The sequence below is a fragment of the Ictidomys tridecemlineatus genome, chromosome 13 (assembly GCF_052094955.1).
Source record: "Ictidomys tridecemlineatus isolate mIctTri1 chromosome 13, mIctTri1.hap1, whole genome shotgun sequence".
NCBI classification, from domain to species: Eukaryota; Metazoa; Chordata; class Mammalia; order Rodentia; family Sciuridae; genus Ictidomys; species Ictidomys tridecemlineatus.
The window spans coordinates 87,675,371-87,702,260 of NC_135489.1; the positions used below are offsets into that span (position 1 = coordinate 87,675,371).

Genomic DNA, 26,890 nt, shown 5'->3' on the forward strand with positions numbered 1-26,890 from the left:
TGACCCTGTCACCCAGTCACTCCTTGTCATGAGCTCAGGAAAATTACCATAGCAACCAATTCTGAATTACTGTCCTTGGGCTTCAGCAGAGTGGTTTCTTCTGCCTGTGAGGCTCACACAGCCCACTCCAAGCTGCCATCTCAAGCTGACACTCCAATATGACACTAATACTGCTGCCTTCTGGATCTTGGCTTAGACTAAGTTCTGTGCTTTGTCAGCTCTGGGCCCTCAACAAGTCCTTTGGCTGGTTCCTGGTCTTACCTGACACCTACAGTCAGTCTCATTCATAGTTGCTCTCTGTCTGCCTCTCAGTCAGCCTTCTAATACCATGTACTTGCCTTAACCGTTTCTTAGCCTTTTGTTAATCTACATGTATGACTGTGTGAAGTGTGATGTGTGACTTCGAGTGTTACAGATATTAGAAATTAAGATTGGAACAAATCAATCTGATTTCCTGGTTAATGAATACCAGGTGCCCACAAGTATGCGATGAACTGCTGCTGATGAAAGTGGAGTATCCTGTGAGTTTATTGTTATTCCATAAATTCTGACATTGCAGAAAGACACAAATGAGTTTGTCTCTGTTGATGACACAGCACACTTACCACAAAGGGATCCCCATGGGCCCAAGTTAGAGGTTATAGTCCCAACATTTTGATTATCGCTTTTAGATGGCTGGTTTGTGATTCTTTGCGTTGCCTTCCTAGGAGTTAGAGATGTGTTGGGGCATCTTCGCGGACCGCCACCATGTCAGCCAAAGGTACTGAGTCGTATGTGGCAAATGACAGCGAATGCTAAGAGGACAAAGACGACACGGAGCCCTCAGTGGAAAAGGTCCTTTCACCCACGGCCCCAGCAGCCTTTGCACTTCTTTCTTGCCCTCCCTACCCCCTCCGGTGCCCGCCTTCTCCCTGCCCGCGACCCCAGCCTAAAGGTCCAGCCCTCACGTCCTACCTCCCGCCACGGCCCAGCCCCTTAGGGCCAGCTTTCCAAAACCCCTGTAGACAGGCCCCGCCTCCTGCACGCCAGCCTACGTCCTCAGACCCCGTCTCTCGCCACGCCCCTGCCCTTGGGTCTCGCCCTCCACGCTCCTCCCTCTGCCCCTCCTCCTATCACGCTCTCCACGCCCTGCCCTTAGACCCCGCCCCCTCCCCGCCCACCCCCACGGCTCCCTCGGCCCAGCCCTCCACGTTCCTACCCTTCGGTTCCGCTCCGAGGGGGACGTCGACGTCAGCACGCCGGGGCGGGGCCGAGGGGGACGCGCGCGTGGAGCGCTGGGGCCCGCGGCAAGTCGCTGGCTTCCAGCCGTCGCGCGTAGCTTTCTACGACCGGAGCCCTCTATCCGAGCCGCCTCCGCACCTGCGCGGTGCTCCGGGCGGAGTGGGCCGCGCCGGCCGTCATGGCGCACCGCTGCCTGCTGCTGTGGGGCCGCGGCGGCTGTCGGCCCCGCGGCCTCCCGCCGCTCTTCGTTCCCGGCGGCGGCGCGGGCCCCGGCGAGCGGCCCTGCCTGCGAAAGGTGAGTCCCGGCTCCCGCCCTGCGCCTCTCCTGGGCCTGCTTCCGGCCCGGAGGCAGCGTCAAGGTCATCGCCCCGCGGCGCGCGGGCCCTGGAGAGCCGGGCCCGGCCGCGACTGGCACCCGCGTGTGCCGTGTGCTGTCCGCCGGACACGCTTGTCTCCAGAGGATCGGAGGCTGCGCTCGGTGGGCAGCCCGGCGCCGTCTGGCCCTTGGCGTGAAGAAGCCGCCTCGCCGCATAGGGCCGTGCGCCGCACTGCGTAGCCGCGCCGCTCCGCCCTCGGGGCGTTGGGGGCGAAGGCTGGCCCGCTAGGCCCGCGCGCGGCGGCCAGGGGTCTTTCTGAAGAGATGGTAGTGCTTCACAGCCGTGCAGTCACCTGCCTCTGGTCCAGGTCAGCCGTGTCAGTGACACAGCTTCCTGCTGCCGGCTCCAGCCTGCGCTGGTTTACCGGAGGTACGCAGCAGGTGGTCGAGGCCCTGGACTCCGTCGCTGGAACTTGGGTGGCCACTTACTAGCCTGATGCCCTTGAGGAAGTTGGCTCAGCCTTTCCACTTAAATGGGGGAGGTAATAGTACAGGGTCCCTTAGTATCCGCAGGGAATTGATCCTAGGACCCCGGAGGGTACCAGAGCCCAGGGATGCTCTGAGTGTTTGCATACATCCTGCCCCTGGTCTCCCATATACTTATTTTTTTTTTAAGAGAGAGAGAGAATTTTTTTAATATTTATTTTTTAGTTTTCAGCGGACACAACATCTTTGTTTGTATATGGTGCTGAGGATCGAACCCCAGGCCGCACGCATGCCAGGCGAGCGCGCTACCACTTGAGCCACATCCCCAGCCCTCCCATATACTTTAAATCATCTCTAGATTACTTATACTATTACAATGTAAATATTATATAAATAGTATACATCGTGGTGTATAGGGAATGACAAGGAAAAAAGTTCTTTACAGATGCTATCCCTCTTCCCCCGTTCCCATAATGTTTTCAGTCTGCCATTGGTGGAATCCAAGGATGTGGAGAGCTGATTGTACTTGCATTTATGATATTTACTTGCATACCAGTCTTGTATTTATTCCGTAGTTCTCTTCATCTTTTTTCCTATTCTCTACTGCATTGCACTAAGCCTTTTTCAGTTTCTTGTGTTGTGTCCATTTTCTTCTTTCCTGGTTTAGATTTTTTTCCTTTTGCTCTAGTGGACGTTGGTCTCAGACATACAATGGGCAGGTAGGAATCTACCTGGTGAGTTTGCAGTTTTTATGGCAGGAATCTTACCTAAAAGACCTTTCTTTGCAATGGCACTGTTGGCCCTGTGAATCACCAGTGCTGAAATAGAAGGAAGACCTTTGTGCTGACAGCTACAGCTAATGGATTGGGAGAGTAATCTGTGCCATATTCCCTAGCATTGAATGGGGGACACTGGGGCATTACTGTGCTACCTATGAGGGAGTCTCATAGGACAGGTTTTCCTTCATGCTACTGTTGAAGATCAGACAGGAGTATTATTCTCACAGTGTGGTCCCTTGGAAAAAGATTTTGATGTGTTGAGATACCAGTTCTCAAGTGTTACACCTCGTGGAAAAGACTGATAAAGCAACTTCATATTGTCAAACATAGAAGCTGATCCTCTGAGGTGAAGTGCTCTAAGCATAAATTTTGTGAATTGGTGTCTCATGTTCTTTGACAAGACACCCTGGGCTTGGGTTGGGTATGCAGAGGAGAAAAGCTTCATTGATGATTCTGTTATAGAAAATAACCTCAGTGAAAAATGCGGTCATGGGGATTATCACTAGGTTAGTAGGAATATTCCATGTCAACGCAATTTGAAAATAGAGCATATAGGGGCTTCTTAATTCAACAAATATTTATGGAGTGCTTATCAAATGCCCCAGTTCTGGTATGATAAAGAACCTTTTGTATTACCTCCATGCCACTCTGATTCCATTATCAGGCAGCCCTCCATATCCCAGGGTACACTTGAAACAAAACTATTTTTTAAAAAATAGCATTTGTACTCAGTAGATATAGGGTTTTTTGTCATTCTTCCCTAGACAATATAGTATAACAACATTTGACATAAAATTTACATTGTATTATTAAAAGTAATTTGAGGTGATGTGAAGTATACAGGAGGATGTGTATAAGTTTTAGGCAAACATTGTACTTGAGCATCTGTGGACCAGGGGATCCTGGAACCCCTGAGGAAACTGAAAGATGAGACTACAGGTTTTATATTTTACAAAAATACAAATTTGTAACTGATTTGTTCTCAGCATTTTCTTCCTTGTGCTTCTGAGTTTCCTAGGAGTGGAAACTGGTTCTGATTACCCTTTGGACTCCCCACACCGAGTAGTTGTTCAGGGCTTGAGAGTGAGTTGTTGACTTGTCCTGCTTGAAAGACATTGTAATCTATACTCTTAATGAAATTGGCACTGGGAAAAGCTTTATTCACTTATGATGTGTTCTTATACAGTACCAGTGATTATTTCACAGATCATGTGTTTCCATGGCTTGGAAGGTCCAAATACACCATAAGCTCCAAATTCTCTTATATCAGCATTGTGGTCAACTATGTATGTGTAGTGTTTTGGGCCCATTTTGTAATTAAAATTGTGTATTTATTTTGTGTTAAATCAGCTCATTCTTTTTTTTTTTCTTTTTATTGGTGCATTGTAATTATACATAATAAACCAGGCATGGTGGTGCTTGCCTGTAAGTGACTCAGGAAGCTAAAGCGGCAGGATCACAAGTTTGAGTATAGCCGGGGCAGCTTAGTGAGGCCTTCAGCTATTTAGTAAGACCCTGTCTTTAAAGAAAAAAAAAAGAAGAAGAAGAAGGGGCTGGGGATGTAGTTCAATAGTAAAACACCCTGGGTTCAAATTCCAGTACCCACTCCCCAAAATTATTTATAATGGTGGGATTCATTGGATTCTTTTTCATTGTGCCACGTTCATACATGTACATAATAACATAGTTTGATTAAGCTCATTCCCCAATACTTTTCCTTTTCCTCTCTTTCCTCCCCCTCATTTTTAAATTTATTTTTTATTGACATTTTTATTCACATACCATAAAATTCATCATTTTAAAGTGTACATTTTGGGAGTTTTAAGATATTCACAAGGTTGTACCACCATCACTACTATCCCTAATTCTAGCACAGTTTCATCACTCCAGGAAAGCCCTATAACCATTAGCAGTTACTCCCAGTTTCACCCTAACCATCTTCCCAGGTCTGGGCAACTCCTAATCTACTCTATGGACTTGACTTTTCTGAACATTTCACACTAATGGAACCATAAAATATGTGATCTTTTGTGTCTGCTGGCTTTCACTGAGCATATTTGCAAAGTTCATCTATGCACTGGTATTTCCGTACTTTTTGTGTGTGAATGTGATTCCATTGCATGGATATATCACTTTTTATCTGTTCACCAGTTGATGGACATTTGAGTTGTTCTTCTTTTAACTATTATGAATAATGATGCTCTGAACACTTCTATAAAGCTTTTGGGAGGACATACATTTTCAGGTTTTTATTTTTTATTTTTATTTTTAGTTGTAATTGAACATAATATCTTTATGTATTTATGTTTATGTGGTGCTGAGGATCGAACCAAGGGCCTCGCCCATTTGAGGTGAACGCTCTACCGCTGAGCCACAACCCCAGCCCTCAATTTTGTTTTGTTTTGTTTTGTTTTTAATAGGAATGGATTTGCTGGATGCTGTGGTAACCACATTTAACATTCGTGAATCTGCCAAACTGTTTTCCATTGTGGCTTCGATATTTCACCTTCTCACCAGCAATGTACCAAGGCTCCCATTTCCCCACTTTCTTACCACCATTTGTCTTTTTTTATTATAACCATCCTAGTGGATGTGATGTGGTTTTATTTAGTCTGCAGTGTTTTATTTTTCTCATCACACTATAAAGGAGGCAAAAAATGGTGTATATTAATACAGGTGAACATCACTTTAAACATTCCTATTTGTATTTTAAAGCTTGGCCCCATCCCTACCCCCTCAAAAATGGTGGTGAATTTTCACTTTGCAAAAGGAGAATATACCTGAACTTTTTCACAGATTTGGATATATCCCCTCAGTGCCTCTTGCCATTGATTGCTTTTAGTTGTACAGTTAAAAATTTATTAGAGAACTTACTTGGTTTGTTTATGTTATACTTGGATTTACCTAGATTATGTTTACAGACAACATTTTAGCAACATGTTATGTAAAGCAGAGATGTATGTGTAATAAACTTGTGTAACCATGATTCTCACAAGGATGTAAATGTATCAAATATCTTTAGCAAATGTTGCTAGTATAAGGATAATCACTGATTTTGCGTCATAACTTTCTTGAATTAAGGTAAATTTAGTATTATCTCTGTAAGTGGCAGTAGTCCATAATTTCAGATAAATATCTTGCAGTATTGGCCCTAGCTGGGAACTTGAAAGGCTCCCAAAGGCCATTTATTATATTAAAGGCTTGGTCCCAAGGGTGGTAATATTGGGAAGTGGTGGGACCTTTAAGTGAGGGGATCTAGTGGGAGTTCCTTAGAGCTCATTAGTGATGTACCTTTGAATGGATTAGTGGGACCCTGGCTCCTTGTGCTTCCTGGCAGTGAGTTGAGTGGTTTTGCTCCACGACACATTCCCGCCATGATGGGTCACTTTTCCACAGACCCAAAAGCAACAGGGAAACTTCCAACAGATTGAAACCTCCAAAACTGAGACAAAGCATAAGTTGATTATCTCAGGTATTCCATTTTAGGGATGGGAAACTAACACCAGTATTATGGATTCTGACAATGAGTCAGCATGAAGCAGCAGATTTTCTGAGTCATAGTTTTATCTTTTGAATGCTACAAGTTAGGTGAACATTGCCAAAGTGAACGTGTTTTCAGATAATTATAATTGGGCTAGAATTCTAAATTATGTCTGATTTTTGAAGTATTCTTATCTTCTGGATAATAATGTGTTGTCTCCTGGTTCTGTTGCTAAAATAGAGTAAGAAGTACCAGACAACCCTGGTCCTTCCTGAAAGGAGTCACTATGCTACATATTGCCACCCATGGAAGGGAAACTTTTCATCTACTTTGTGATATTAGGAAATAATGTTCTTTCACATCTTTTATCTTGATGTAACACTCGTGCTTTTATTTTGTTATCTTGCAGCTTTATCGATATGCTTCAGCTCAAGCAACAACCAGCAGAAATTCTCTTCTGATAGATGTAATTGCTGCTTATCAACGATTCTGTTCTCGACCTCCCAAAGGTAAAGCCCCTTAGGTATTCCTGTAATGTTCTACATTTGTTAAAGATGTGTCCTGAGCATGTAGTGACTCATTTCTGTCTTCTATACCTACTCCTTGACCTCTGACTCAGGTCTTATCATAGTCCTGAAAATGTGGCACCTTCAAATGTAGTGCTTTCATATGAAGAAATAGGCATGTAAGGAAACTTTTTTTCTTTAACATTTGTGGGTTGTTAAACTACATATTTAGACTTTGATGTACTTGTACACAAGAAATGTAATACTTTTAGCTTATCCTTTTTAATGATATGTGAACTGTTTTAAAAACAAATGAACATACACAGACCTGATGAATTTTAGTTTGAGCATGTGTATATTTTTACTTTTCTTATAGGATTTGAAAAATATTTTCCTAATGGAAAAAATGGGAAAAAAACTAGTGAACCTCAAGAAGTTACGGGAGAAAAAAAAGGTACCTTTTAAAAGATTATGTGTGAGTTTGGGGTTGGGGCTGTAGCTCAGTGACAGAGTGGTTACCTGGCATGTGTAAGGCAATGGGTTCTATCTGCACCACATAAAAATAAACAAAGGCATTCTGTTCATTTACAACTACAAAAAATTATGTGTGAGTTTTGTTTTTCGTAATAACTGATGGAAGTTGTTCCACTGAACAAAGATAGAGTTAATCAGTTGTGGAACTATAGGTTATGAGTACATAGAGAATTTTCAGGCCCTACATTTCATTTCACCTTAATTTTCTGTTTATACTTACCTGTCATTTTTCAAATTGAAGTAATTTAAGGTCCCTTAGGAGATACTGACTGATCAAATTAAGACTCTTTGGTAGATACAGATAGCTGACATAAAATTTAAACCATTGAGAAAAGCCTTAGAAAGCTAATACATGCAAGATATTGGACACATATTGTGGTACAGTGCAGTATTTTAAAAATTGTTCCTGAGCTTTAATTGAACCTATCTTATCTTGGGGAGTCAGAGAGGGTCTTTTAGGGCTGGTTGATAAAGAGGGACAGTACGGGCTCAGAGCCGCCTGCTCCCGTTTCACATATACAGTATTACAATGCCTGGCATGTGCTGGCTTTCAACTGGCTTCCTTTCTTTTTAGGGAAATGTAAAGAAAAATGTGTCAGCTCTTATAGGTTCTGTTGGTAGTGCTGGGGGATTGAGCAGGGCCCCACAGAGGCTGAGTAAATCATTCAGCTGCATCCCCAGCCTAGCCCAGCCCAGCCCTTGTTTTTAAATGAACTTGCCATCTAGTTGAGAGACAGATATATGCTCAAAGAATACGAAGGAGTGAAAGGAAGGCCAGGGAACACAGGGAGTGAGGTGTGCTAGTGTGGGTGATGGTGGCCGGGAGGCTGTGGGAGGGAGTATTGGTGTCATGGGCAGCTGCTACAGGGTTTTCCAAGGGTATGGCCAGTATTCTGGGTCTTGGTTTGGGAGTAAATGAATGATAGTAGGTATACTTTAAATACAACCTGTTGGGTACCTGTTGCCTAGATGTTACCTTGTCGCAGAGTAGTTTGGAATAGTCACCCAGCTGAGCAATGTGATGATTCTGTTTCCCAGTCCTATGCCTTGTTACAGGTGGGCCTGAGATCATACACCTCACACCTCTCTCTGCATGAAGCACAGGTGGTGAAACCACAGCTTCAGGTGGCCACTGAGGATGGCAGCACCTGTGGTCTCCCCTCCTGCTGACTGGAAGGGTTTGATGGTAGTTGAAGATATTAGTATGGTATTTGTAGGTCATCAACAAAATGAAGAGGAGCCCCCCCCCCCAAAAAAAAAAAAAGGTGTTACTGACTGTATCAGTTTGTTGTTAGGGGTGTCGTCATAAAGGATCACAGCCTTTGGCTTTGGCAACAGAAATGGATTGTCTCATTCTGCATGCTAGAAATCCAAAGTCAAGACATTGGCAAGTTGGTATCTTCTTCTGAGAGCTATATGCTCGTAGAGGACTATCTGCTTTCTGTGTCTTCACTTCGTCATCTCGGCATATGAGTGTCTGTGTGCAGATTTCCCCTGCTTATGATGATGCTAATGGATTAGGGCTCATCCTGATCCCTTCATTTTGACTTGATTACCTCTATAAAATCCCTGTTTTCAAATCAGGTCACGTTCTGAGGTACAAAGGGTCAGGACTCATTGTATAAATTGAGGCATGAGGTGGACACAGTTTATCCCATAACAGTGACAAATATCAGATTCTTGCACATGAATTACGTGTGGATGAGAGTGGTTTATTTTGTGTTGCTGAGCTATGCCCAGCCCAGGTGAGAATTACTAATGTCAGGCCTTCCCATAGAAGAAACTTGACAGTGTTTACTTTGTGGAACTGGGGAAGGGGAGCAATTACTTTTTAGCTTTGAAGGAGTACTCAGGAATTCACTTTCCTGAGTATAAATCCCACCTGTCACTCAGTATCACTTGACGAGGCAACAAGCTAATCAGTAAATCAGATTAGCTCCATCTTCTTCCTTAGAATGGGTGGTATAATAGTTGCATAGTTCTTGGATATTGGGAGTTGTGCATGTTTCACGAAATACTATTTGACACAGTGTATTTTGTTGTAGGTCCTTTATTACACGCATACAAAGAAACCTTGTTGACAGGTAGAGTGCCCTGTTTTGTTTATGACAGAATCAAAAACAGCTGCTACCCCACGCTCATCTGGAGGAGGAGGTGCTGGTGGAGGAAAACGCCGCGGCAAGAAAGATGATTCTCACTGGTGGTCCAGGTTCCAGAAGGTTTGGTTCTAAACTATGTGCAATTTTGAGGTTTTGATGTGGCCCCACAGTGGGTTGGGAAGAGCTTTGTCTTGCATGGCATAGATCATATTGTGGAATTTCATTCTTAGGGTGACTTTCCCTGGGACGACAAGGATTTCAGGATGTACTTTCTCTGGACTGCTCTGTTTTGGGGTGGAGTCATGTTTTACTTCCTGTTCAAGAGCTCTGGGAGAGAAATCACATGGAAGGACTTCGTCAATAACTATCTTTCTAAAGGAGTAGTAAGTATTTATGAATTTGCGGCCACCATGTTTCAAGAGGTGCAGTTCAGGAGAGAGCAAACAGTGATAAGTAGCAAGTTGGCTAGACCTGTCCGTCACAAAGTTCCTTTGTTCATGTTCATGTTGGTTTCTCTAATGACAAAAAGTGCGGCAGTCAGAAAACATGTTCATTATGATCCACAATCCCCAAACTTACCACAGCATCCTTTTGATGCACTTCATATTAAAAACTGGTGTGTTTGGAGGCACTGCTTCTATCCATGGTCCTGGCAGTCTCCCATCTGTTTCTGTCACTACTCACCTGCCTCTTCCTGCATGATGATGTGTGGCAGCCTCTCTCAGCTCTTTTATGTCTCCACTGCTTCTAATTAATCTCCAATGACTTGAAGCCAGTCAGAGCTATAAAGTAACAGAGAGGCTCCATGTGTGGGCTGGGTGGAGCATGTGAACTTTGGAGTCGCTAGTCTGCTGGGAATCCTGTGTATATGCCAAGTCTTTGACCTGGTAAGACCATGTCTCAGCACATTCACAATGCCTCCACTAATAAGGCATATGTTATTTTATGTATTATTAAGAAAAATTTAATAAGCTGCCAACAAAACTACATCATGCCATTGATTGTGAAATGGATCCCAACTTCTAAGAGGTTAAAAAATATGGAAAGTGTGCATCTTAACATTGATGAATGTCATGCTAATGGAGAACCAGGACTAGGCCTGCTGGGTAATCTGAGAGAAATTGGCCTTGCAGTGCTGGAGTTTTTATCAGTGAAATAGTAAAATAAACATGGTAATGCTTACTGAGGAAATGTGAAAAATAACTTAATTTCTAAAGGTTGTACAAGAGAGTGAGGATAGAACTGGTTAACAAACCCAGATATACACTATTATCAAGAGATCATTGTTCTGAACGAAACTTTCATGTGAGGCCAAGATACCTAGGTAAAAGATGAAAGTTCCAGTCGAGTCCAACAAAGGATGTAACTTACCTATAAAAGATGAAATACAGATGAAGGGGGCAAAACAGAAAAAGGAAAGCATTAGGCCAAACTTAGCTTCTTTTAATGCAAATTGAAAATAAGAAACCAGTTGGGTATAATTATTAATGAAAAAATAATACCCAACACTGACAGGGTACATGAAATAGGCAGTCATACAGAGAATTGGGCATTCTGTATAAAGTCTTAAAAATCCTTACATCCTCTGAACCACTTCAGTGGTTTATACATAAAGTGGTTTAATCATAAGATGGATTCACAGGGTTATTCATTCCAGTGTTTAGTTAAAGAAAACTATAAGGGGCTGGGGCTCGGGCTCGGGCTCAGCAGTAGCATACTTGCCTGGCATGTGTGAGGCACTGGGTTCAACTCTCAGCACCACATATAAATACATAAATAAAGGTCTATCAACAACTAAAAAAAATATTTTAAAAGAAAACAATAAAGAGGAAACAGGTAAATGTTCAATAAGAGGGAAATAGTCAAATAATAGTGCTGAGAAAGCCTGTTTCCTTTTCCTGTCTTGTTCAGAAGTCACAGAAGAATTCAATAGTGATGATTATAAATGCTGATTTGCTCTTGATCTTGAAGCTACCAACATTTACCTATGTGACAAATGTCTACTCCTTGTTTTTACTACATTGAAGAAGTATTTTGGGTCACTTTTAGAGTTGTTAGGAATGAGTATAAAATTTTTTTCCCTTGTTTTGACCATCTAAGTATTTTTTTTTTCTTATTTGATATATTAACTTGGTAGAGTAACAATTTGTTAATAATAAATCATGATTTTATTTATCTTTTTCATGCTTGTTATCTTTGTTTTTCTCAGTTCTTTTTTTCATTCTGGTAAAGTACATAAATCCTAATTTTACCATCTTTTTTTTTTTTTTTTTTTTTTACATTTTTAAGTGTACGGATATTAAATACATCCATAAAGTGCAGCCATGACCAACATGGACCTCCAAAACTTCATTTTTGTAAACTGATTCCCATTGAATAGGAATACCACTCTCCCCCTTGTCATGGCCCCTGGCAACCACCAACCTACCTTTGTCTCTAGAATTCTGACTACTAGAAATACCTCATATAGATGGAATCATGAGGTATTTGTCTTTCTGTGTTTGGCTTATTTCTCTTAGTATAATGTCCTCAAGTTTCACGTTTGTCAGAATTTCCTTCCCTGTTAAGGCTGCACAATGTTCAATTATGTGTATGTGCCACATTTTGCTTTTCCATTTATGCATTGATGGGCACTGGGTTGCTTCCAAGTTTTAGCTGTTGTGAATGATGCTATGAACATAGGTATCCCAATATCTCTTTGAGACCCGGCTTTCAATTATTTAAGGTATGTGTAAAGGAGTGGAATTGCTGGATCAGGTGGTAATTCTGTTTAATTTTTTGAAGAACCACTCTACTGTTTCCATAGTGGCTGTATAATTTAACATTTCTCTTGATGGTACACAAGCTTTCCCATTTCTTCACATCCTCACCAGTGTTTGTTATTTGTTTTCCAGTAGTAGCTGTCCTAGTGGGTGTGAGGTAGTCTCTCACTGAAGTTCTAATTTGCGATACCCTAATGATTGATATTGAGCATCTTTTCATGTGCTTATGGCCATTCATGTATCTTTTTTTGTATGTCCATTCAAGTCCTTTACTCATTTTGAATCAGGTTATTTGCTGTTGAGTTTTAAGAGTTCCAGTGCATTCTGCATATTAATATCTTGTTAGATATAAAATTTGCAAAAATTTCTTCCCCTTCTGTGGGCTGCCTTTTTACTCTGTTGATATTGTCTTTTTTTTTTTTAAGAGAGAGTTTTTTAGTATTTATTTTTTAGTTTTTTCGGCGGACACAACATCTTTGTTTGTATGTGGTACTAAGGATCGAACCCAGGCCGCACGTATGCCAGGCAAGCGCGCTACCACTTGAGCCACATCCCCAGCCCCTTGATATTGTCTTTTGATGCACACACAAAAATAGGGCCTTGAGCATTCTAGGTAAGCACTCTACCACTCAGCCACATACCCAGTCCTTTTCATTTTTCATTTTGATATGGTCTCATGAAGTTGCTAAGGCTGATTTCAAACTTGCAGTTCTCCTGCTTCATCCTCCCAAGTCTTTGAGTTTACATGTATGTATTGCCTCACCGAGCAAGGCACAAAATTTTAAAATTTTCATGAAATCTAATTTTTCTATTCTTTAGTTTCTGGTACCTTTGGTGTTATATCCCAGAAGTCATGCCAAATCCAGTCTTATGAAGCTTCTGCCCTTCATTTTCTTCTAGCAGTTACATGGTTTTGGGTCTTAAAGTTAGGCCTTTTTTCCATTTTAAGTTGATTTTCATCTGAAACTTTATTTTGTGTGTGCATATTCACGTTTCTTAGCACCATTTGTTGAGAAGATGGTCCTTTTCCCATTGAATGGTTTGACACCCCTTTGAAAATCATTTGTATATGAGAGAGTTTATTTCTGGGCTCTTGCATATTTTTCCCTCTTGAATCAAATCCAGGGCCAGCACCCTAGACAAATGTTCTACTATTGAGCTATTTCTTGTCTTTTTCATTCTATTCCATTGTCAGTTTTTAATGCTAGTACTTTACTATTTTGAGTGCTATAACTTTACAAGAGTGTACCACAGCACTCAGCTGTTATTCTTTTTCAAGATTGGTTTGGCTCTGCTTTGAAATACCATGTAAATTTTAGGGTGGGTCTTTCCATTGCTGGGGGAAAAGAAAATCAAGGGACTTTCATGGGGATTGCTTTAACTCTGAATTGCTTTTACTATTAACATTGTAACTGCATTAGTCTTTTAATTTGTGAATGTAGATGTGTTTGTATATATTTGTATCTTTAATTTCTTTCTAAATGTTTTTATCATTTCTTGTACAAGTCTTTCATCTGCTTAAGTTAATTCCTAAGTATTTTATTCTTTTTGGTGGTGTTGTAAGTGGAATTATTTTCTTAATTTCTTTTTCAGATTATCCATTGTTAGTGTATAGATATGCTTTTTATTTTTGCATGTTGACTTTGTATCCTGCTATTTTGCTGAGTTCATTTATTAATTCCAGATTTTCTGTGTGTGCTATCGTTGGGATTTTCTGTATGTGTAATCATGTCTTCTGCTAACAGATAATCTGGCACCTTCCTTTCTAATTTGGATGCCTTTTGTTTCTTTTTCTTACCTAGCTCTGACTAGAATTTCCAGTAGTGTTAAATAAACATGGTGAAAGTGGACATCTTGCCTGGTTCCTGATTTTAGAAGAAAAGCTTCCAGTCTTTCACCACACTGTGTGTTTTGATGTATAGCTTTTATTGTGTTGATGTAACCTCTTTCTAGTTTGTTGAGATTTTTATTATAAGCGGATGTTGAATTTGGTCAAATGCTTTCTCAGGCATTAATTGAGATGACCATGTGGTTTTTCCCCTTTACTCTGTCAATGTGGTGTATGATGCTGATTGATTTTTGTACATTGAACCATCCTTACCTTCTAGAAATATATCCCACTTAGACATGAAGTATGTTATATCCTTTTAATGTGCTGAATTTGGTTTGCTGATTTTTTGTTAGAGATTTTTGCATGTATGTTCATAATGTATATTGATTTATAGTTTTCTTTTTTGGTAGTGTCTTTGGCTTTAGTATCAGAGGAACACTGACTTCATAGAATGAGTTAAAAAGTATTATCTCTTCAGTGTTAAGAATTACTGGAGGGGCTGGGGATGTGGCTCAAGTGGCAGCGTGCTCACCTAGCGTGCTTGAGGCACTGGGTTCAATTCTCAGCACCACATAAAATAAAATATTGTGTCCACCTAAAACTAAAAAATAAATATTAAAAAAAAATACTGGAGGTAGTTTTTTTTTTAAGTGTGGTAGATTTCACCAGTGAAGCCATGAGTTCCTGGGCTTTTCTTTATCAGATTTTTTATTACTGATTGAATATCCCTACTATTATAGGTCTGTTCAGATTTTTCTCTTTCTTCATAGTTTAGTTTTTGGAAGGTTTTGCATTTGCAGGAATATGTCAGTTTTATCCAGGTTATTCAGTTTGTTGGCCTACAGTTGTTCATAGAACTTAAAACTATTTTATTTCTGAAAATGAGTTATGTCCATACTTTCATTTCTGGTCTTAGTAATTTGAGTCCTCTCTTCTTTTTTTTTGATTGTTCGACTAGCTATTGTTTTGTTAGTGTTGCTAATTCCACCTCACCCCACTCCCTCCAAAAATACTTTTGGTTTGTTTTTCCTCTTTATTTTCCCACACTTTCATATTCTCCGGGCTTCAATCTTTATCATCTTCCTTCTGCCAGCTTTGGGGTTAGCTTGTTTTTTCCTCTGGTTCCTTGAATTGTAAAGTTAAGTTATTGACTTGAGTTCTTTCTTGTATGTTTAATTTTTTTGGTACTGTGGAATTAACCCAGGGGTACTTAACCATGGAGCCACATCTTCAGCCCTTTTTATTTTGAGACACAGTCCTATTAAGTTGCTTAGGGCCTTACTTAGTTGCTGAGGCTGGTTTTGAACTTGCAATTCTCCTGTCTCCACTTTCCAAGCCACTAGGATCACAGGTGTACACCACTGCTCCTGGCTCTTTTATTTTTAAATGTACATTTTTACAGTTATAAACTCCCACCTTATTCTGCTTTTGCTGTGTCCTGTAAGCTTTGGTATGTTATTCTTGTTTGCATTCATTTATGTATTTTCCTTATATCTTTGTGATTTCTTCTTAGATCCATTGATTATTTAGGAGTGTGTTGTTTACTTTCAACAAATTTGTGCTTTTCTGGTTTTCCTCTGTTACTGATTTCTAGCTCTGTACTGTTATAGTGGAGATACTTTGTATGATACCTGTTTTCAAAATCTGTGGAGACTTAATCAGCTTTTGATTTATGTATTTGAGTGTTCAATTTTTATGTTTATAACCATTATAATGTCTTACTATGTTAAACCTTTTAGTAATATAGAATGAATTTTGTCTCTAGTAACCATTTTTTATTTAAGGCTTATTTTTCCATCTTTCACTTTCAATCTATTTATTTGGATCTAAAGTGAATCTGAACAGCATATTGGATCATATTATTAAAATCTATTCTCAGTCTCTTGTATTGATTAGAGAATTTAATCTATTTGTGTTTAAAGTGTTTACCAATATATGGGAACTTCTGTCATTTATTGTTTGTTTCCTATATGTCAGTGTTGCCTCTCATTTTTTGCATTAGTATCTTTGGTGTTTAGTTTTGTTGTTTTTGTTCGTTTGTTTGTTTGGTAGTGAAATGCTTAAATACTTTTTCTTTTTATTCAAAAGCTTTATACATGGTTATCATGGGGGGGGTACATTTTACATCCTAAAATTACAATTCTAATTTGAATTTATGCCTGCTTAAATTCTATAACATACAAAAAATTCTGCTTTCATACCCCATTTTTTGGTCATTGTTGTCACAAGCTTATACTTGTACATCAATATGCCCCAGAACATAATAATTCTTTTTGGGTTTTTTTTTTGGACCAGGGATTGAACTCAGGGGCACTTATCCACTGAGCCACATCCCAAGCCCTATTTTGTTTTTGGTTTTGGTTTTGGTTTTTCTCAATAGGACCATTTATTTTGGGGGTAAATACCATCACATGCATTAGAGGGCTTGATAAAAACCCTCAGTTGGTACGGAAAGTCTAAGTCATGTTTAATCTTTGGAGGATTTATATCTTAAATATCTTCGCTTAAGGCACATTATATAAATATACGCTGAATTTACCTCAGACTCATGAATTTCAAGGTGAAATGGTGTCATGGTAATAGAGATGAACATTTCACAGGCATATAGATTACCTATAGAATATTGCACCTTTGACTCATTAAAATAATGTCCCCTTAAATATTTCTAGAAGTCCCTAGGAAATGAATTCTTTGTTCTCAAGAAAAATTCTGCTCCCGTTGTGTGCAGTGTTTTCTCAGCCTATTGCTTCAGATTTTCTGGCTACCTCTAGTGTTCTACTGTGGTCCTTTGTCCCTGAAGGTCTCCAGTACCTGTGGAAAGCCCTGTTTTGTATTTTATTAGAGACAGGGTCTTCCTTGAATTGCTTAACACCTCACTTTTGCTGAGGTTGGCTTTGAACTTGCCATCCTTCTGCCTTAGCCTCCTGAGCCACTGGGATTACAGGCTTGTACCACCGTGCTGGGCATAACCTAATAATTCTTTTAAATGCATCAGTCTCTTAAATTATGTAGAAAACAAAATATAGAGATACAAACCTAAGTTAGAGTAATATTAACTTTTACAATTTTTTTTGTGTATTCACCATTCTTGAGATCTTTCATTCTTCAAATCGCCTTAGAGTTACTCTCTGTGATGTTTCTTCTTTCTTTTTGCAGGAATTGCTTGAACATTTCTTGCAGCACAGATCTAGTAGTAAGGAACTCCCCTGGGCTTTTCTTTATCTGGAACTGGGTTAATTTCTCCCTTTTTTGAAGGACAGTTTTGTCAGGTATGTCATTCTTGGTTTACAGCTTTTTTAATTAGAATTCCTTGAACTTAGATGTTTTTATTCGTGTCTTTCATCAAATTTGGGGAGTTTTTGGCCATTATTTTTTTTTAATATTTATTTATTAGTTGTAGTTGGACACAATACCTTTATTTATTTTTATGCTGAAGATTGAACCCAGGACTACATGCTAAGCGAGCGCTCTACCGAGGAGCCACACCCCAGCCCAGTTTTCAGCCATTATTAAAAAGAAACATTCTCTATCCCTTTCCCTCTGTCTCTCATCCTTCCGTGACTCCTACATTGGATGAGTTGGTCTGCTTGATGCTGTTCTGCAGATCCCTTTACTCTGTTCACTTTTCTTCAATTAGTTTTTTCTTTCTATTCCTCAAATTCAGTAATTTTAGTTGTCCTATTGTTCACTGGTTCTTTCTTCTACCAACTCAAAGCTGCCTTTGAATTCCTCTAATGAAGTTTTCATTAGAGTTATTGTACTTTTCAGCTCCAAAATTCCTGTTTTTCTCTTTTTTGGGAGGCGCAAGAGTGGGGGAGAATACCAGGATTGAACTCGAGGGCATGCAACCACTGGACCACATCCCCAGCCCTATTTTGTATTTTATTTAGAGACAGGGTCTCACTGAGTTGCTTAGCTCCTTGCGGTTGCTGAGGCCGACTTTGAATTCATGATCCTCCTGTCTAAGCCTCTGAGGTTATAGGCATCTGCCACCATGTGCAGCGTAGGTTTTCTGTCTCTTTATTGGTATTTGTTTTGCTCAAATATCATTTTTTTGACTTTGTCCATTAGTTCTCTGAGCATTTTTTAATGGAGTCATTTTAAATTTTTGTCTAGTATATTTGCAATCAGGTCTTTCTCGGGGACAGTTCTGTTGATTCACTTTTTACCTTTGAATGGGTAATGCTTATCTGTCTCTTTGTGTGCCTTGTGATTTTGTCATTGAAAACTAGACATTTGAACATTTGAATCTGATAATGTAACTGAATATCAGATTCTTCCCTTTCCCTCAGGGTTTACTGTGAGGTTTTTGTTTGTTTGTTTGTTGTTTATTGTTGTTATTATCATGGGCTGTTTCAGTGCCCAGGATCAGATTTGCTGAGGTCTTTTCTGAACCTTAAGTCTTTCCCTTAACATACATGGTCTGATTTTCCCTGTATATGCAGTTTCTTTAAATGTCACAATCTTTAATACCTAACTCCAAAGTGGGAGAAAAGAGATAAATGAAGAAAATGGAAAAAAGGCATTGGCACTTCAGTCACAGGAGGGGTACAAGAGTGGCTACCACCTATTTGCTCTACTGTCATCAGAGGCAGCATTCAGAGCACAGATTCCTGGTCTGTGGAGGACAGAGTCCTTTAGCCTACCCTCATGCAAGCTTTATGGCAGCTGCTTCAGTAGCCTATCCTGGACTGGGAGTGTGCTACTACAGTGCTGACAGCTAAAGTTAACTGAAGTGAGCCACAGTTGACCAGCTAAGCCTTCTAATAACTCCAAATTTCCAAAATAATTACAGCAAACAGATTTTACCTGTATACGTGGGGAGGTAGATTCCTGGTGCTTACTACTCCACCATCTTCCATCTACTCAGATTTTTTTCCCACCCATACTGTGATTGAACCCAGGGCCTTGTGCATGCTAGGCAAGCACTCTACCACTGAGCCATATCCCCAGCCCTTTTTTGTTTTATTTTGAGACAGGATCTTGCTAAATTGGTGAGGCTGGCCTCAAACTTGCAATCCTTCTGTCTCAACCTCATGAGTTGCTGGAATTACAGGTATGCACCACTGCCCTGGTTCTACTCAGGTTCTTGAAACAAGTGTTTTTTGTTTTTTTCATGAAAGTGAGGATGTTATATGCATAATTCTCAGATGTCGTGGGGAGCCAACATTCTCAAAAGTAACTCTTGTCTAGGTGTGGAAGGGGCTGCAGTAGTCCTTCCAAGAGTACTAACCAGTGCTTGAGAGGAGTCCCAATGGTGCCAGCTCTCCTGACCCACTGGCTTTTTGGAGTCAGTCTGCCACTTCCCAGGCAGCTTTGTAGGGGATAGGGTTCTTTTCCCCATTCCTTTCCAGACCAAGAACAGTTCCTCCTCTAGGTCAGCTTCTCTACTTTCTGTTTGTCATTTGTATTTTTCAGATTTACTGGTAGAGCACATAGTGAGAAGTAGGCATATCTCAAAGGACTTCAATCCTGAACTAGTCCTTGGGAAGAGGTATTTAAGAATGTTCTTAAGAATCTGATATATTTAGTGATATAAAGAAAGCAACTTTTTATACTCATGGAGTGGCCAAAATGAAAAGGCTTTATAATCAAGTGATGGTGAAGATTTGGAGCAATAAGAATGTTTTGCTGGTACAAGTGAATTGGAGAGCCACTTGGCAATATTTTGTGATGTTGAAGGTATGGTCTACCCTGTTACCCAGCTGCACTTTGTCTGCCTATAGATATATATTCCTGGGGACTTTTTGAAGGTATATCCAGGAAGCATTGTTTATAATGAAACAACAGGGAATGGGAAGGAACTTGGGGTGTACTCATCAAATGTAACATCCCACAGAATGAAACGTCAATGTGGTTAAACTGAACGAATGTGATATTGGGAGAGAGAGGAAAGGAATAGAAGAGTGGATAGAAAGCAAGACCTTTTTTTTTAAGTTTAAAAATAGGCCAAAGTGAGTGTGGATATCATTCAGGGTTATATAGACGTGTAGTACAAATGCAAGGGCAGGTTGGGGGAGACCTACCCGTGCATGCTGTCCCCTCTGGGAGAGGGTATGCTGGGGAGCCTCCCCAGTATTGGAGGTGGGAATGTGGGGCATCCTCCGATTCATGATTATTTTCTGTGTGTATGGAATGTCATCTTCATTTTAAGTGAGCTTAAAAGAAAATTTGGAGTATTTATTTAAATATATGTTTGAATGTTTAACTTTTTAAAATTTCCAGGTAGACAGACTGGAAGTGGTCAACAAGCGTTTTGTTCGAGTGACTTTTACGCCAGGAAAAACTCCAGTTGATGGGGTAAATAATTTTATTAATTGATGTGAATTAGTCATAACTTTGCAGATTGAGAGCTGAGAGAAAACACCACTCACGTTGCAGCAGTGTGATGTACCCTGACAGGTGGGAATCTGTGGTGTGAGTTAGTGCTAGGGGCTGCACCTCTGATACACTCCTGGTGATACCCATACTACTGGGAGGTGCTCCACAGAGTCTGATGAGAGCCAAGCACTCAGTGTCTTGCCCCATGGATAGCTGGTGCTGAGTTAGGGGCTATTCAGGCAGGTGTGGTTAACCTGCTAGGTACATGTTTTAGGGTATGAAACCACATGAATTTTTTATCTTTGTCAGGAAACAACTTACCAAGAGCTATTGTTATTTAAAACTTCTCATCTTTTATTTTTAGGTGTGTAGAGAGAACTTCCTTGCTCAGTAACACTGATTGCTGGGAAGAATATGGAATGACATGTTGATGTCTTCTGAGTTTTGTATCTTAATTTTTTTTTTAATCCACTTAACCACTGAGCCACATTCCCAGCCCAATTTTGTATTTTATTAGATACAGGGTCTCAATGAGTTGCTTAGTGCCTCACCATTGCTGAGGCTGGCTTTGAACCTGCAATCCTCCTACCTCAGTCTCCTGAGCTGCCAGGATTATAGGCATGCACCACTATGCCCAGCTTAAATCACCACTTTTTTAAAAAAATGATTGCAGGTTAAAGGAGAGCAAAGTTTTTTTGTGAGTTATAAAATGAGACTAATACTTGTAAAGTGCCTGGAATATAAGCACTATTTTTATCTAGTCAAACTCCATAAATATGAGTCCTTACAAGTATTAGCATCTTGTGGTTGTGCAGAGAGGCAATTTGACAATGCTTAGGACACTGCCTCTGGAGCCGGACTCCTAAGGTCAGATCCCAGCCTCTGCCTCTTATTCTGTACATAACCACGGGCAGGTTAAGTCATTCTCATGGCTTCTTTTTTTCTTTTTTTTTTTAATTTTACTGGGCATTAAACTCATCGGTACTAGACCACTGAGCCACATCCCAGCCCTATTTTTTATTTTATTTAGAGACAGGGTCTCACTGTGCCTCACTTTTGCTGAGGCTGGCTTTGAGCTTGTGATCCTTCTGCTCTAGCCTCCCAAGTTGCTGGGATTATAGGCATGTGCATCACACTGCACCTGGCTCATGGTTTTTTATCTATAAGAATTAGAGCTTGGGCTAGGGTTGTAGCTCAGTAATAGAGTGCTTGTCTAGCACATATGAGGCACTGGGTTCAATCCTCAGTACCACATAAATCAATAAATAAATAAAATAAAGGTATTGTGTCCATCTTCAATTAAAAATATTTTTTAAAAAAGAATTGAAGCTCATTTTCAACCAGTAGATACTAATACTATACAGAATACATTTAGACTCATGTCCATGGGTTCTGCATCCATAGATTCAGTCAATTACAGATTAAAAATATTTGGAAAAAATTTGCATCTTCAATGAACATGTACAGATGTCTTTCCCTGTCATTTCCTAAACAGAGTATAATAACTTTGTAGCATTTACATTGTGTATTAGTATTTTAAATAATCTAAAGGTGAATTAAATTACTTTAAGAGGAGGCATGTAGATTATATGCAAATACTATGTCATTTTATAAAAGGGATTGATCATCTGCAGATTTTGGTATCTGTAGATACCAAGGAGTGGTTGTACTTGTGTGCTGTTTAGTAAAGTAGCCATCCCCCCTAATCCCCTAGGTGTCCTTTCCTATGGCACTCAAGACTTCCCGACTCTGGGGAACTGAAGGGTGCTGCTGGACAGCTTGGCACTTCTATTCCGATTGTACATGCTAGTGTTTTTTCTAATGATTCATATTTTGACTGTCACCCTGTTCCTTCTTCTTGGGATGATTCTCGAGATTGAGTTGATATATTTAAAGGACTTAGAACAGTACCACGCACTCAATAATTGCTCAGTGAGCTTTTAGCTATTGTTATACACATTTGTTTTCAGTTTGGGAACAAGATGCTAGGAAATAAAGAAGAGAAAAAGAATGAATATGTATCTAAAAATAGGGTTATCTTTTCAAATAGGACTTTTTATTCTGTTCTTTGAATTTATAATTTTAGAGCCACGGGAAAATACTCCTAAAGAAATGCTTATTTGCTAAGGACTACCAAATGTTCTGAGTGATTTAATCACTAAGTCATTAAAACCAGGCTCTATTACTGCTATTTTTAAAATTTGTAAATCTTACTGTTTCTGAAAACTTCAAAAAGTCAACTCTCCAAGTGAATCACATCATTTGTTCCACTTCATTCTTAGGGTATTTGTTTTTCTGTTTTTATAGCAATATGTGTGGTTTAATATTGGCAGTGTAGACACCTTTGAGCGGAATCTGGAAACCTTACAGCAGGAATTGGGCATAGAAGGGGAAAATCGGGTACCTGTTGTCTACATTGCTGAAAGTGATGGGTAAGAAGTACTTTTTAAATCGTTTTGAAAACTGTTTGCTGTGATGGTTCATCATGTCCTATGTCACTAGGTAGCAAAGTTACACATTACATTCTCAAACTGCCCTTTCTCAGTTTGGCCAGAGTTTAAAACAATCACTAGTAACTTAGTTTGTGTACATGAATGATTCATTTCCTACACATTGACATTTGTCTTGATTAAGCAATGGTTTGATTATTAACATCCAATGTATTGTTGACATAGAGTTTCAGCATAAAGAGTCTTTCATATAAGAGTAGCATTTCTATCTTTTTTTTTTTTTAAAGATTTATTTATTTATTTATTTATTTGTGGTGCTGAACCCAGGGCCTTGTGCGTTCGAGGCAAGCACTCTACCAACTGAGCCATATTCCCAGCCTCCACTTCTACCTATTTTAACAATCAGTTTTACATTTATATTTCATAGAGTTTTCTAGGATTTTTAAGTGATTCTTCCTCTCTCATCAGAGCTACTTCTTCCCTTGGGGGTTATTTGTCTTTAATAACCCCACTTACAAGTCTTAATAGCTACTCCATGTATTCAGTTTTTGGGCTGGGGGTGAGGCTCAGTGGGTAAGCACTTGTTTAGCGTGCATGAAGCCTTGTATTCCAGTTCCAACAGCAGAACCAGTCTTTGAGCTCGTTTGGAAGTTACGTTGCCTTAGAGTGCTCATCCACATGCACCCAAGAGAACCATTGGCAATTACCTCTTTTGTATTGAATGCAGAAGGTACCCCTAGCAATAGAATTACTGGTTCTAGAGCAAACCAGAAGTCTTAAATTTTTTGTATATGTAAGAAGAGCAAAAAATAACCTGATGGTTAGTATGTTAATTGCATTGGTGGTGTCACTCAGATTTAAGGATTTCTGGAGTCTTGGGTACATAGACTTGTAGTCTATCTGCATCATGTGATGCTAGGTATGTGGTGATGATGGTTCATGGAGGATTTATCCCCAGCTCTGAGGCTATAAGGTGTAATGACTTTATAGGCTGCTGTTGCAATGTTACATGGGTTAAATATTCCTTATCTGATGTATTGGGACCAGAAGTATTTCAAATTTCAGATTTTTTGAATATTTTGCATAGTTTTATCAGTTGAGCATCTCTAATCAGAACTCTAAAATGCTTCAAAATCCTTAAGTTTTTAAGCATCATGTTGGTGCTCTGAAAGTTTTCAGATTAGGGATGCTCAGAATCTGTACAGACTTCTACTGTACCATTCTTAAAACTTTTCTTATCAGTGTAGCTTTTTTTCCTTTTTCTCCAGAAATAAACCAAAGATAAATTTTTCATGGTTTTCACTGCTTGCTTTAGCAGCATTGAAATGTTTGTAATAAAAAAAATTAGAAAGCAAGGAAGGGGCTGGGACTGTGGCTCAGTGGTAGAGCAGTCATCTGGCATGTGTAAGGTACTGGGTTCGATCCTTAGCACCATATAGAAATAAAATAAAGGTATGTGTTCACCTACAACTAAAAAAATAACATATAAAAAAATTAGAAAGCAAATCCTGGTTTTTGTTTTGATTTTGACCTAAATCACATGCAAAATTTTAATCTAAATTGCTGAGTAAGTTCAACTAAATTGTATTAACCAATATAAACAATACTTGTACCCACAGTTAGTTTGAAATAAATATTATTAAGACAAAAAGAAAGCATAATGCATCCCCCAGGCTTTAAGTCATTCAAGCATCTCTCTGCAAGGCAAGCACCATGTTGGAGGGGACCCTCGGAGTCTGTTAAGCCTACAGGGAATGGTCTGTGCAGCATTTGGTAGGAGGGAAGTGTAAACATGTATGCATTACTTTTGGAACTGATGTTTTTCAATTAAAATAGATCTGACATTTGCAGGACATTTCTTTAAAATAGCTTGCTGTATCCCTCCCCCCCCCCCAAAAAAAAATGGAATTTCCACTCAGGTTAACACCAGCATAATGTTAAAATTCTGGTTTTTTTTTTTAATAATTTTTTTTAAAGAGAGAGAATTTTTAATATTTATTTCTTAGTTTTCGGCAGACACAACATCTTTGTTTGTATGTGGTGCTGAGGATCGAACCCGGGTCGCACACATGCCAGGCGAACACGTTACCACATCCCCAACCCAATGTTAAAATTCTTGAGTAATTCAAAAGAAATTTCTTTGAAACCCAGATATAATGATAGCAAATAATAGTACTTTGCTTAAATGGTGGTTATTGGGATAAATATTAATAAAATATTGATAGACGGTATACATGTTAAGAACAGATTTCTCTCTGGTATCATCTTTTGTGATTCCCCACCAGTGGTGATAACACCAAGATTCCCCATGTGCCTCAGATAAAATGCTAGAATGTTTAGATTTTTAAAAAATTAAAAATGGTTGCAGTCACATCTGAAGCAGCTGTGGAAACGTATGTACATTGCAGAACAGTCTTAGCAACATCCATGTCCTGTCCTCCCTCCAGCTCTTTTCTGCTGAGCATGTTGCCTACAGTGCTCATCATCGCTTTTCTCCTGTACACCATAAGAAGAGGGCCTGCAGGCATTGGGCGAACTGGCCGGGGCATGGGTGGCCTCTTCAGTGTTGGGGAAACCACAGCCAAGGTCTTAAAGGATGAAATAGATGTGAAATTCAAAGATGTGGCTGGTTGTGAGGAAGCCAAGCTGGAGATCATGGAATTTGTAAATTTCTTGAAAAACCCGAAGCAGTATCAAGACCTAGGAGCAAAAATCCCAAAGGTAAAGTGAACCTTCAGAAGATTAACTCAGAAACCTTTTGATCTTTGTCTCTGAAGTTGTCATTTTATGAAGTTTGAATATTTTAAGTAGCTACTTGTCTTAGTTTCTAACTTGAGTGTTTTGTTCTGTTTTTCTATGTATGTATAAACGTTTGTATGTGAGTGTGCTCTGTTGTTGGATGGATTTTGTTTGTTCCTGAAAGAATTTGTTTTTTCACTTGACAGCCTTTCCCAATCTACTTCTCCCTCCAATCTGATTTAGACACCACACCCTCAGCAACATAGTCCCCTAGAGCTTATCACACTCTGCTGTCCCCACATATCCCCCTTCCAAAGACACCTGTGGACCATCTGCCCCAAAGGTCCTGGCTCAGGGGATGATGAGGAGAAACAACACTAATGGTCACCTTCCCTGCTGCCAGCAGATACCTGTGGCCACTGTGCCAGGGACAGCTCCTGTACCTTAGGGCTGGTCCTGACCCAGGACTAGGCACAAAATAGAAACTCTGTATTTATTGAGTATATCAACTAGCTGCTCAGTAAATGAATTTATAAAAAACGTCTAATCTGTTTATAGGGCTGGGGATGTGGCTCAAGTGGTAGCACACTCACCTAGCATGTGTAAGGCACTTGGTTCAATTCTCAGCACCACAAAAAAATAAAATAAAGACATTGTGTCCATCTAAAACTAAAAAATAAATATTTTTTTAAAAAAAATCTGGGCTGGAGTTTTGGCTCAGAGGAAGAGCACTCGCCTAACATGCATGAGGCACTGGGTTCCATCCTTAGCACCACATAAAAATAATGATAATAAAAAAAGGTATTGTGTCCACCTACAACTAAAAAAATTAGTGGTTAAAAAAAATCTGTTTATAATCCTTTAGTAAAGTTTACTTTAAAGGAATTCTTTGTACTGTGAATTGTTTCCTTGATTTTCATTTCCTATTTATATGGATAAAAAAATCATGTCTCATGATTTTATGCTTTGCTGTCACCTAACACCCATTTGTATCATATCTAGGCATCTCTACAACTTAATAGTTTTTATATTGTTTAAATAAACAGTTTTTTCTTGTTAACTTCATCATCAGTATTTTTATTTTTTTATTTTTTATTCTACTTCTGAGTCTTTCCTTTTTCCCATTCTGGTACTGGGAATTGAATCCAGGGGTACTCTACCACATTCTCAGTCCTTATTTTGTTTCATTTATTTATATAAATACCTTTATTTTTTATTTTAAATGTTTGTTTGTTTGTTTGTTTTGGTGCTGAGGATTGAACCCAGGGTCTTGTGCATGGGAGGCAAGCCCTATTTTGTATTTTAATAGAGGGTCTCATTGAGTTGCTTAGCGCCTCACCATATTGTTGAGACTGGCTTTGAACT

The 26,890-nt window shown here is 39.6% G+C and overlaps 1 protein-coding gene and 2 long non-coding RNA genes across 3 annotated transcripts in view; 2 read left to right on the forward strand and 1 right to left on the reverse strand.

The window, feature by feature from the left end:
• Positions 1-504: 504 nt before the first annotated feature.
• Positions 505-1,076, reverse strand: LOC110599072 (uncharacterized). The gene is made up of 2 exons (XR_002484992.3): positions 955-1,076; positions 505-794 (listed from the first exon to the last, which is right to left on the reverse strand). It is a non-coding gene; the product is annotated as an uncharacterized LOC110599072 (long non-coding RNA).
• Positions 1,077-1,226: 150 nt separating this feature from the next.
• Positions 1,227-26,890, forward strand: part of Afg3l2 (AFG3 like matrix AAA peptidase subunit 2) — a 44,228-nt gene continuing 18,564 nt past the window's right edge. Inside the window, exons 1-8 of the mRNA XM_078030423.1 lie at positions 1,227-1,516; positions 6,693-6,792; positions 7,166-7,243; positions 9,436-9,542; positions 9,653-9,805; positions 20,241-20,315; positions 22,644-22,768; positions 25,234-25,507. Of these exons, the coding sequence (XP_077886549.1) occupies positions 1,400-1,516; positions 6,693-6,792; positions 7,166-7,243; positions 9,436-9,542; positions 9,653-9,805; positions 20,241-20,315; positions 22,644-22,768; positions 25,234-25,507 (1,029 nt within the window). The 5' untranslated portion in view covers positions 1,227-1,399. The remainder of the gene's footprint in view (positions 1,517-6,692; positions 6,793-7,165; positions 7,244-9,435; positions 9,543-9,652; positions 9,806-20,240; positions 20,316-22,643; positions 22,769-25,233; positions 25,508-26,890) is intronic.
• On the forward strand, positions 17,291-19,910 carry LOC144369960 (uncharacterized). The gene is made up of 2 exons (XR_013429825.1): positions 17,291-19,071; positions 19,434-19,910. It is a non-coding gene; the product is annotated as an uncharacterized LOC144369960 (long non-coding RNA).